Genomic DNA, 13270 nt, shown 5'->3' with positions numbered 1-13270 from the left:
GTACTTGACTTCGCATAATAGCCATCTTTGACAGTAGGCCTTGGACCGGTCGTGTCGCCTGGTTCAGCGGCAGTCGCCACCATTGCTCTCACACGCAGCGCTGCGATCGTCCCCATCACCGTTATAACGCCATAAGATTTACGTTGTAGCTTATTTCAGAACAATACAAATGTTATTCAACAGGAGTCTTCAAACTTGGTGGTAATAAATAACGTACTTGTCACTGATGACATAAAAGAGCAGCTGAGCTTAATGCAGCACAACACAACATAACCATCCAGACACTGGTAATGAAAGTTCCTTCCACCGTCGTTTATCTCCGAAATGAATGTCACCACACTATTGAATGCACACTATTGAATGCTGATGGCTACTGTTACAAAGGCAGGATTTTCAGTTTGAGAAGTGATGTTCTTTGATACTTCAAGTGGGAAGGAGGGATATTCGAAAAAAAATTGAGACATTTATCAACTCACGAGGGCAAGTGGTATACTGAAGAACAGATCAAGGATATTGTGTGAAGACAACGTTGCAGATGCAGTTCAGTAATAACCAGTGTTATATACCAGAATTTTTGTCCCTGTTTTCGTAAATTTGAACTCCTGAATTCATATGGTCATTCTGCGGGAATTTATATAATGGCTTAAATGTGAAAATCTGGCTAAACACGAAAATGAGAATACAAGTAGAAATTTGGAGTTATATATCTGTGATTTCTTTTACTTCGTGCACGTGCATTAAATGAAATCAGAAACCTGTTTCAAAACTTGTATAAAGAGCATGAAACACTGCTTCATCATGAACGTCGTAGTGTTAGGCAGGACTGCCTGATTTCGTAAACAGTGCCTCGTGTGCCTGTTGACATTTGCTTAGCTCCGTCCATGTCCTGAAAATGGATTATTTGTAAGCCTATTTTCATTCTAGGGAACTGTCGTTTTCTTATTACCCCAAAAATAAAAACTGTCTGACACTTAACGCAATATGACAGGGAACATTGGTGGAGGAGCCAATTCCTTGATCCCCATTTGACGATTGATTCAGCACTTGGACACAGTAATGCTGGTTTAGCGTGGTACCTTGTGGAATGAATGTGTGGTGCACTATCCAGGTTATGTCGGGAAATGCAACAGACTTTGTTCTCACATTGCCTCTTATCTTGTTTCTTTTATGCGAGTATGGTGATGAAGGAGCCTTCTACTGCGTCGGTTGCCGCTCATTTTCTGCATAATAAATCACGTTACGTAGCCTGTAATGTTATTTGATAAATACTTGGTTACACCTGATTCACGTTACGAAAATAGGCACTTCAGTTTGACTGACGCTCCCAAATGGATGAAAGTTATATAACATAGAAACTTCTTTTTGTCATATTTATTCTAAATATACCTACACCCACGCCCCTATTATAATGATGAGACATTCCCTGTCTCTCTCCATCACCCGTACACTCTCTCTCTCTCTCTGTTTCTCTCACTCACTTCTAAGAGTCGTCAGACGCAGTTTTTCTGATGCTTCGGCAGATATTTGTAACTTTGTTTTTGCAGCGTGGAGCAGGAGTCAGCCCAAACAAATACTGCTTATCACTTCTTTAATGCGATACCCAGGGTAAACGGAAAGCGTCGGGTTGTTTCCCGCTACAATCAATTTTTTAAAGAGGAATTTTATGTGCCCGTTCGATAGAGCGGCCCCAAATTAATCTAGTGCGATATTTTGTTTAGCAATATGTATTAACAGTGTCAGTAAAACACGAAGAATAACGAGCAGCGACTAAGCATCGCTACAGCATGGCAGTAGCAGTCAGCGGGGGCCATGGTGGTGTTATCGCTGCTGAAGTACTCATTCCTTGTTTTACTTTCCCTGTTAATACATGTCGGGGAAACGAAACGAATATCGCGCTGGACTAATTTGGAACTGCTCAGTCGAATGGGCACCAAAATTCCTCTTTAAAAATAAGTTTGTTTGTAACGGGAAACAAACTGACACTTTCCGTCGACACAGAGCGTCGCATGAGACAAGTGATTTGCTTGGGCTTACTTCAGTTACACATAGCAAAAACAAAGTTTCACCTATCTACGGAGGAACCAGAGAAAATGCGCCTGACGACTCTTAGGAGAGATATCCTGCATATTACACACACGCATACTAACCAATGAGAGAGAGAGAGAGAGAGAGAGAGAGAGAGAGAGAGAGAGAGAGAGAGAGAGAGGAAGAGGGAATAATCACGAATATAGAGAAGTAAATTGATTGTCAGTGAAAGGACAAAGTGAGAGACAAACTTCTCAAATAAGAGGAATGTAGAGTGAATGGATCATCTGTTTTCCATATCATCTCTTACGAAAACGTTTCTTAGCATGTATGTTACTTCTGTTTTACAGGAAACTATCAGATTTGCGTTACTATGGGTGATCATCAAGGCCATAATTACTTGTTTGAGCTCACTGGTGATGGTTCAGATGTCTACTGCATTTTTATCGGATGATGAATTCTATCTCCCTGGTATCATTGGACTTCTCATATGCGGTATATTTATGGGTGAGTATATGAAACAAGTAATATATTCTACTACTATGTCTGTAAACTGATTTTACACTGGCATCTACGATAAAATATGTGATCATCTTGAAGTGCTTGGAAAAAAAAATTACTTATGGCGGCGGCAGTACCAGGAGCGTAACTAGAGTGACGGGAGAACCAGAGCAAGTGTCTCAATTGAAGCCCCATCCCCTTGACTCACGCTTCTCCCCACCTGCTTTCCTAACGTCTACCTCTCGTCTCTCACAGTCACCCCCCACATCTAAACACTACACCATCACCATAGCTGCCCTCCTCCCGTTTGAGCCAGAGAAAAAAATTTAAGAACAAAATTTTTCAAAAACTCTTTAAGATGAATGCAGTTTAAAGAATTTTTCACCAGACACGTTGTATTTTTATTTACTTAGCATCTTTAGTGGTCATTGGAGTTCATTCCTCATCTTTATATGTTCTGAAGTCGACTGCTTTTTCCCTCGTTAGTGGAAGCCGAAGTCAATAAAGACTTGTTTCCACTTTCACGCTTCGCAATTTTTCGACTTTGAGGAAACCACCTTTTTTCGTTTGCTGCATTAGTGTTTTATTGTACTTCATTTCGGTTTTGCAAAACTTCACAAACGTTCTGCGTTTTCACCTGTGTCGCGCTCAGCACAAACTGCTGAGCGGTAAAAATGTGAAAGCAGAGTCTCCTAAATGAATCGTTGCGAATGTCAATGAAAATTTAAGTGCACAGATGTCATCGTACCTTCCGCTCCAGCGCGTTGCGTTGAGCAGTTTCTAGCGTTATCGTGCAAGTACTCACGGAACTAATTTTTAAATCCATCTCCCGCAGCATGTTGTGTCCATAAAATTTACACGTGTGCTCAACTGTTTCTATTAACAGCGTTGTTTCTTGATTAGGCTCTACAGCGTCTTTAAGGACTAAATTTTAATCTTAACTTAAACAGTGGACAAAATAGGCGTAAGACATTAATTTCTTGATACTTTTTGTACATCGTTGTGTAATAGCCGCTTTCGCAACATTTGCTGATATCTAGTTCCTTTCATTACATAGATTCCAATTATGCGCTGTTCAGCGTCTAAAACAAATTATTCTTCTTCTTCGTAAATGATTCTCATATGCTTACTTACTGAAGGATTTTCAGGATAATCTTAAATTCTTTTAAGGCAGCGAAAGATTTTACTTGGCTGATCGATTCTGGTAAAACCTTAATAGGAAAAAGAAACTATGGCTCTGAAAATTTTAGTTTTTCTTTGTGTCTGACTTCTCTTGCCATCAAGGGAATAAGGTCGCTTCCGTTGGTTTGTAGATATGGGTAAGTTGCAAACAACGTTCCCTCCATGTATTTTATTGTGCTACCTTCAGAGTTTCAAACAGTGCATTCCAGTTAACGTTGTCAAGACCTTTCAGAATGAACAAATACTGTGTACGAAGGTTCGCCGTTCTTCTGTCTGTCTTCTAAGATAAGTCGTTCCTACGTTTCTCTTAAATCCAAACTTACCTTCCCCTAGTTCGGCTTCCACCAGTTTTTCCTCTCTTCTGCAAATAGTTCGTGTCAGTATTTTGCATCCACAACTTATTAAATTGATAGGTAATATTAATTGCTTTCAGTAACTGCATACTTTGAAAGTGGTATAATTACACTTTTATTGAAGTCTGTGGGTATTTCGCCTGTCATATATTTTCCAAATCAGGTGGAATGGGGTGTGATCCTCTCCCAAGAATCTCAAAACTCTGAGTGAATGTCGTCTACTCCAGGAGCATTGTATCGGATTAGGTCTTTCAGTCCTTTGTCAAATTTTTCTCGCAGTATTGTATCTCCCATCTCTTATTCATTTACTTCCACTTTCCTTTATATAACATTGCCTTCAAGTTCATTATTGTCGTACAGCCCTTCTATTATTGAATTTTCTCATGTTAGCTTTAGAAAGCTTTTATCTTCTCATACTCTTTACACGTTTTCGATTACCCTTTTCTGCTTGGTACTGGCTTGTCATCTGAGCTCTCACTGGACTTGCCAAAAAAGCTAAAAAGAGGAGATTAGTAATAAAAAATAATGGAACAAACGATAAATATAACGAAAAACGAAAAAAATACCGTAGTTGGTAGCGCAGTGTCCACAAAAAGCAGCGGCCAGTTTCGAGTATCAGTCCGTTATATTGCAACTCGTCACAAACGTTCATTATTGGTTGGTTGGTTGTTTCGGGAAGGAGACCAGACAGCGTGGTCATCGGTCTCATCGGATTAGGGAAGGATGGGGAAGGAAGTCGGCCGTGCCCTTTCAGAGGAACCATCCCGGCATTTGCCTGGAGTGAGCATTATTCTAATAAAAGATACAATAATGCTGTTTTATTATATCAGCAATCGATCTTTTATTTTAAAAAAGAAAATTTAATAAGTGTTCATTCAACCACATCTAAGAACATAAATACAGCCCTTAATAAACGATTTTAGTGAATTCAGTGTGTTGCTGATGACATAGATGGATTAGTTTTTCAACAAAGCATAAAAGATACAATAATGCTGTTTTATTATATCAGCAATCGATCTTTTATTTAAAAAAAGAAAATTTAATAAGTGTTCATTCAACCACATCTAAGAACATAAATACAGCCCTTAATAAACGATGTTAGTGAATTCAGTGTGTTGCTGATGACATAGATGGATTAGTTTTTCAACAAAGCATAGAGTTATGCAGCTGTGAAAAGAGCGTTCCAAGACAAATGGCACTGACATTATACCACCCCATTTTTCAAAAGGAAGCAAATCTTCTCCATCTCATAGTTGTTAATTTCACAACTTATATTTCATTGTTCTCTATTTATATTAATCCGCTTTACTGCTAATGTATGACTGTCGTGTTTAATAGTGTAAACAGTCAGGCGGAAGGAAACACTTGGTTCAATATAGCACCCTTTACAAATTTGCTCAACAGACAATTTAGACCTCTGCATAACAGCACTTTCTTCTGTTCCAGCAATAAGTGCTTATTTCATCCTGGTTGTCTACAGTTTCTATAGAAGTCTGCGACAGAAGCTTGCACCCAAAGTGCATATTGTGAAGAAAGGTAACACAGTAAACAAGCAAAAATCTAATGGTGCAACAATGAATGGTGCTGCAAATGCCAGGCCTCCGATTCAAGAGGGCGAGAAGAAATATGCTAATGTGAGCGAAGCTTAATCAACACGTACTACCTGTGAATGTTTACGCTAATCTATTTCTTCAACTACATCTGAATGTCGATATTATTGTCAAAAAGGAATTCTTATGTGTCCAGTTAATTCACATGTAAATTGTTGACATTAAGGAGACTGTCTGTTAGAGGGAGGTCATGGTATGCAGTCAGAAATGGGAGAAAACTGCTGATGGTGGATTTGAAACAATCTGTTCCAAATAATGAATAACATACATCACACTTAGAAGAGGAAACCGGTGAGAAAAGTTTCCTGGTTATGACTGGTAATATCTAAAAAGTTTTACTATCTTCACAGCTGCAACCCCCCATGAAGTAAAATGTAATACAGTTCCAGATACTACATGAAATGGTTGTTGACTATCCATTAACCTGATGGGATAGTAGATGTGTTGTCTTCATAATTCTCGCCTCATAAAAGACCACTGAATTCCTTCTTAAAGAAGGACTGTGAGTCCATAAACACTGTCACATTATCCATTACGGTATGTTTACCAAAGTGTGGCAGTACTGGTATCTCTGTCATTTCAGATGTGGTCTTATACTTGTCATTGACTTTCAAAAAAGCTTTTATGATATATGATGGCAACGTCACATATTTAATTTGAGAATATTCATTCCATAAGAAAACAAAAACAAGTACTGACATGCTCTTTGCGTTTGGTGTTATTGAATAATTTAGTTTTCTGAAACATTCAGTCAGAGTCTTCCTAAGTTAAAATTGAGCTTAGTCCAATACGAGAAACCATGTGTTTCCATAGGTGATAGAGATATATGAAAAAAGTGCGATATTTACATTCTATTTTCGATGTAGGTTAGATATAGCCTAAATCACATGTCGTTAAAAATACTGCAGGAAGTATACATTTATTTTGCCAAAATAACCAGTGGAAGTTCATTAACACATCCATTGGTCATAAATGAAATGATCTGCTTCCAGTCACGAAAAACTTTCCCACTGTTTTCATTCATTAAAAAAAATTAACTGTGACTGTGTGTTGCAGTCGTGGTGTATAAGCAGTTTCAATCAGTTATTACAGAAATTGTGATACCACTTAGTAATCAATATATGCAGTGAAAAATAAGTAAAAGAGCACTTAGAATTTATTTTTATCTGAAAAGGTTTATACTCCATGTCTCCTACATTGCATTACTGGATCTAATATAAGCAAGCATGAGACTCAAACTACTTAAGACAAATATTTAAAAACAATTGTTGGTATGTTTAAATATTCCAACTACACACTCTTCACAAACACTTTATTTCATTTATCTCTCCATGCTGGGCACTGACCAAATTATTTTTGATATCAGTACATTTTGAATGGAACATTAGTGTTTCTTAGTTTAAATATCATCTCAGTTCCTTAGTTCATAAAATTTTTCTCAGATCCAGAAACACATTTTCCATGTCAAGCAAAATATATTATGTCATATAAATTTCCAAAAGTATATTATTGCATAAGTGATACAATCAGCTTTTACAAAGTGGAAGCAAGTCATTTACACCTTGCTTTGAATATTTTTAGCTCTTTGGAGACATTTATGTATACCCTTTAAAACCAAATGAGAAATACACACTTGACAACCATTTAATAGCATCACCAATGAAATATAATAGCACATATCTGCAGCTTGTCCAGTGTTTTACAGTTGAAGACATGTTTCTCATGGGGTAATAAACAGCACATAGCATAAATCTGACAGTATGATGGGAAGATTAATGGCAATGGATTTATTTCAAGTGATGTTACGTAATCAATAAGTAGTAATTATATTTCTGTTCAGTTATTTTGTGTGCTCTGTACTGTCAATGGAATATATTAATCTTGATGTCAAGAGATAAACATAATAAACTCTCGATGTTCACACCTTGCAATATGTATAAAAATTGTGTGAGTAGCTGGTGTTCTTTGTAGGAGATAACTGTAATATCTTATAACAGTATGTGAAAGACACACTACCCTTTGGTGTTATTTCCTTATTACTCACTCAGTTACCTAAAACATGAACTATTATTTATATCTGCAGCGTGTCCTGTGTTTTACAGTTGAAGACATGTTTCTCATGGAGTAATAAACAGCACATAGCATAAATCTGGTAGAGTCATGGGAATATTAATGGTAATGGATTTATTTCAAGTGATGTGACATAATCAATACATAGTAATTATATTTCTGTTCAATTATTTTGTGTGCTCTGTACTGTCAATGGAATATATTAATATTAATGTCAAGAGATAAACATAATAAACTCTCGATGTTCACACCTTGCAATATGTAAAAAATTGTGTGAGTAGCTGGTGTTCTTTGTAGGAGATAACTGTAATATCTTATAACAGTATGTAAAAGACACACTAGCCTCTGGTGTTATTTCCTTATTACTCACTCAGTTACCTAAAACATGAACTATTATTTATGGCAATTTACCTCCCTTTTTTCACATATTTTTAGAGCTAGATGACCAAGTTTTGGTTGTATAGAATTATTATAGATGTTTTAAGAAACTTCATACAAATTTCTTATTCTTTTGCATATTTCTTATGTAAGCCGGAAACTAACTCGACTAGTATGCAGTTCATGGACGTGAAGTACAACATGTTCTGTTGTAATTCATGAAGCAAGTTTATTATGGAGACAGTGTACTGTTTTTTTTCTGATAACCTACTTCCTTGCAAATGTTGCTATATCTTTCTGTTTGTTGTCTGGCTTTAAAATCAAATTATTTTTATAATTATGGTGATCATTGGAATTTAAAACTATGCTCCAGAGATTCCCATATATGTACCTGAACTACACACTTACAATTTAAAGTCAATGTATGAAGCGTAAAAACATGTAATTAACTAGAATAATAAAGCAAGGTCAGGTGCTAATCTATAATTTTGACGCATTTCAACTAAATTATTCTGTTGATCCATATGTTTAATATTATTAAGTTCCCCTAAGATCACATAGACATAAGGAAATTACGAAAAGCTCAGTATGTTCTACATAACAGAGACTTATATTTGGAGGTCATCCAATTGAATGTGTTAACTTCATGTATAGTGCTTTTGTTCTGTGAAGACACTGTCTAATTTAACACAGGTATAAATGTTGTATGTTTAAAGCATGCTAATAAAGTAACCTATTTGTGCACTGTGAAACAAATTGCATTATTTCATAGTAAATTACTGATCCTCTTATATAAAATCCTTTCCTTTTTTTACACATATTAACCAGATCTTGATTCACATTACCAAGCGTAACATACCTGTTATTTAATGTAGATAATTGCAGTGTCTCTGTCTCTATTTAGGGTAGAAACTACCATAACAGTGTTGCCTAATTACTGTACAGGGCTTGCTTAATGTCACCACAGTACACCAAGATCAATAGATGTGAATTACGAGTACTATATATGGTTTCACATCACATGAAACACAAATGTATTCCAACGAAAACAACCAATTATTGATGAAAGTATTTAATTGGATAGATAAAAAATCTACTCACCAAGCAGTGGCAAAATACACACATAGAAAACAGTTGTGATTGGAAAGCTTTTGGAGCCAGTGGCTCCTTCTTCAGGCAGAAGTGTTCAAGGGCAAGGAAGGACTGTGAAGGAAAAGGGGAAGATTTTGGGAAAGTCACCCAGAACCGCGGGACAGGGGAGACTTACATATGGGGTGAGAAGGAATGACTGATTGTTGGAGACTGCACCAGATGAGATATGAAAACCTGAGAGATGAAAGGTGGAAGACAGGGTAATATGCAAGACATAGGTTACTACTAAAACATCGTGCACAAGTTAATAAGAGTGAGTAAGCTAAGTGCACTATACGTAACAGAAGTGGGAGGGGGCAGTGAAAAATAGACAGGAAAGACAATGAAAGATGTAGAAAACTGAAACGGAGTGAAGCAAAGTAGTTACAGTGAATAAAAGCTGAGACGGAAGAAATTAACGTAAATTATTGCCAGGTCGGTGGCGAGAACCAAGGACACGTTGTAGTGGTAGCTCCCACCTGCGGAGTTCTTGTGGGAGAAGAATCTAGATGGCATGTGCGGTGAAACAGGAGCCAAGGTCACTAATGTCATGCACCACTCCTCTCCTACAAACCGAGCTTGCTCGACCTCCTTAATATCCAACAGCCTTCACCACTGCCTCCAGACCAAGAATAACCCATAATCCCAAGAACGAGTCGCAACAGTACAGTGTCCTTAACGTCTCATCTAAAGCACTTTCCCCTCCTGAATTATCTGTATTATCTAAGGGCCTCACTTCCAGCCATAAACCTACATTTGATCATGCTGCTTTGGTAAAGAACTTCCTTTACTTCACTTGTAATATGCATTGGAAATATCACTTTGCAACCCAACCCCAAAATCTTTCCAACAGCAAACCTAACATTGAACCCTGCCTTGAACAGTTCAGACAACTATCCCAACTTGATCCACCACTACAGCCTCAAAATCATCCCTTAAATGCCTTCCAAGAATTCCTCACATCCAGCATTGACTCACAACCCTTCCTCAGGTCCCTGAAACGTGACTCTAACCTGTCCTCTACAGAACTCCAGGCTCTATGTTCCCTAAAAACTGATGACTCCATCATTATCCTCCCAACATACAAAGGATCTACCATTGTAGTAATTCAAGGTCTACCCAGCTGTCTGACACCTCTACATGCAACGTCTGCCATCAAGATCCCATACCTGTTATTCAAACAGACCTGCACTCCCTCCTTAAAAGCTCAAGCCCCTCACAAGGACTAACAACTCAATCCATAGAACTTCTGACCCCACCCAAACCACGCATCCCCACCTTTTACCTTCTTCCTACAATCCACAAACCCAATCATCCTGGCCATCCTATAGTTGCTGGCTTCAAAGCACCCACTGAATGTATATCTGCCTAATCTGATCAACACCTGCAACCCATTGTACAAAAACTCCCCTCCTACATCGAAGATACCAACAATTTCCTAGAACGTCTAAAATCCGTGCCCACTCCACTCCCATCACACACTTTGCTCGTCATCATTGATGCCGCCTCCCTCTATACCATCATGCCCCACATGGTCTGTCTGCTGCTTAACATTTCATCAGTCAGCACCCACCTAACTCCAAATATATGGCATCCTTCCTACTCACCATAATCAACTTTATACCTACCAATAACTATTTCTCCTCTGAGGGGCAGACATGCAAACAGATCAGGGGTACGGCCATGGCAACCAGGATGGCTCCTTCCTACGCCAACCTTTTCATGGTTCGCTTGGAAGGGGGCTTTGCTGGGATCAATAAGTCTTCAGACCCTGGTTTTGTTTAGATACACTGATGACATCTTTACCATTTGGACTCATGGTGAGGCTAATTTGCTAAAACTCCTGGAATCTCTGAATACTTTCTCCCAATTAAATTTCACATGGTCCTGTTCCAAAACCCATGCCACTTTCCTTGATGCTGGCGTCACCCTCGCCAAAGGCCTGCTACACAGTTCCATCCACATTAAAGCTACCAACAAACAACATTACTTACAATTTGACAGTTGCCATCCTTTTCATGTCAAACATTCCCTCCCATACAGCCTTGGCATCTGAGGCAAACGTATTTGTTCAGCTGCAGACTCTTTCAGCAATACATCAGCATTCTCACTTCAGCCTTCACTGCACGGAATTACGCCACCAGCCTAGTTAAAAAGCAGGTTTCCAGGGCCATCGCACCCAATCTTGGTAGTGCTGATTCCTTCACAAAACAGCTTCGGAGCACAGCAGTAGTGACTCAGCATTACCCTTGCCTGGAATATGTTAATCAGCTACTTCGACAGGGCCAAGACTTTCTAAAATCATGCTCTGAAATGAGATCCATTCTGTCCGAAATTTTGCTCACCACACATAGACTAGCTTTCCACCACCCTCCAAATCTCCTAAATATTCTTGTCAGAACCTATGCTCCTTCTGCACGCATCTCCCTATCCTATGACTTGTAACGATCTTTTTGAACGTTACTTCTTAACTTTGTTGGCCTGTAGTTCACCTATGTTGTGGATGCTGAAAATAATGAGAACATCACGAAAATTTCAAGATTGACAAATTATTTATTGACATTAGCTGACCGACAGAACTGACATAAGTGCAAAACAACTGACGAATCTTACTACTTTCGCAGTCTCACTGCATCGCATTAAATACTATATTAACAGTCGCTACCATTGTTAATTTATTACAAAATGTAGCTTACAATTAAAAGTAATTTGATCTAAACTATCTGCTGTTACATTTGCGCAGGTTATAAAATATAATGTCAAATAACATGATAATTTTATTGTCATCCAGGTTTTATGTGTGAGAATTAATTCACAATCTGATTTCAACAATTATTTTGATTTTCCTTTAATTTCGTAATTAGCGACTGAATGGATTTCATTGCTAACATTTGTTCGAAGTATACACATTGTGCTTCCCCAGGTTACATAAATGAAATACACACATGTTTTCCCAAATATCGGAATTTCGTAAATTTTGTGTGGTGTAAGTAACAAGAGATAAATATCTGCGTAATTTATAAGCATCATTAATTACAATGAATTACATAAAAATGAATAAAGAATGAAATTACATCACAGGATAATGATTGTTATTTTCACTTGAATCGTATTGAGGTTTCTGGGTTAGTGAATTTAGAAATTGCAATTATGGCAATTAGGGGCATTAGTTCAGAATGAGATTTTCACTCTGCAGCGGAGTGTGCGCTGATATGAAACTTCCTGGCAGATTAAAACTGTGTACCCGACCGAGACTCGAACTCGGGACCTTTGCCTTTCGCGGGCAAGTGCTCTACCAACTGAGCAACCGAAGCACGACTCAAGCCCGGTCCACACAGCTTTACTTCTGCCAGTATCCGTCTCCTACCTTCCAAACTTTACAGAAGCTCTTCTGCGAACCATGCAGAACTAGCACTCCTGAAAGAAAGGATACTGCGGAGACATGGCTTAGCCACAGCCTAGGGGATGTTTCCAGAATGAGATTTTCACTCTGCAGCGGAGTGTGCGCTGATATGAAACTTCCTGGCCGGGCGTGAGTCGCGCTTCGGTAGCTCAGTTGGTAGAGCACTTGCCCGCGAAAGGCAAAGGTCCCGAGTTCGAGTCTCGGTCGGGCACACAGTTTTAATCTGCCAGGAAGTTTCATATCAGCGCACACTCCGCTGCAGAGTGAAAATCTCATTCTGGAAACATCCCCTAGGCTGTGGCTAAGCCATGTCTCCGCAGTATCCTTTCTTTCAGGAGTGCTAGTTCTGCATGGTTCGCAGAAGAGCTTCTGTAAAGTTTGGAAGGTAGGAGACGGATACTGGCAGAAGTACAGCTGTGAGTACCGGGCGTGAGTCGTGATCCGGTAGCTCAGTTGGTAGAGCACTTGCCCGCGAAAGGCAAAGGTCCCGAGTTCGAGTCTCGGTCGGGCACACAGTTTTAATCTGCCAGGAAGTTTCATATAAGCACACACTCCGCTGCAGAGTAAAAATCTCATTCTGGAAACATCCCCTAGGCTGTGGCTAAGCCATGTCTCCG

At 38.7% G+C, this 13270-nt stretch overlaps 1 protein-coding gene across 1 annotated transcript in view; it reads left to right on the top strand.

Moving 5' to 3' along the window:
* The window catches only part of LOC126298601 (lysosomal-associated transmembrane protein 4B-like), a 183230-nt gene extending 174355 nt beyond the window's left edge, over positions 1-8875 (top strand). The window contains exons 5-6 of the mRNA XM_049990001.1: positions 2376-2532; positions 5508-8875. Of these exons, the coding sequence (XP_049845958.1) occupies positions 2376-2532; positions 5508-5710 (360 nt within the window). The 3' untranslated portion in view covers positions 5711-8875. The remainder of the gene's footprint in view (positions 1-2375; positions 2533-5507) is intronic.
* The last annotated feature ends 4395 nt before the right edge of the window (positions 8876-13270 follow it).

The sequence above is a fragment of the Schistocerca gregaria genome, chromosome X (assembly GCF_023897955.1).
Source record: "Schistocerca gregaria isolate iqSchGreg1 chromosome X, iqSchGreg1.2, whole genome shotgun sequence".
Lineage (NCBI taxonomy): Eukaryota > Metazoa > Arthropoda > Insecta > Orthoptera > Acrididae > Schistocerca > Schistocerca gregaria.
The sequence above is the reverse complement of the archived record's forward strand: the minus strand, read 5'-3'. Positions and strand labels throughout refer to the sequence as shown.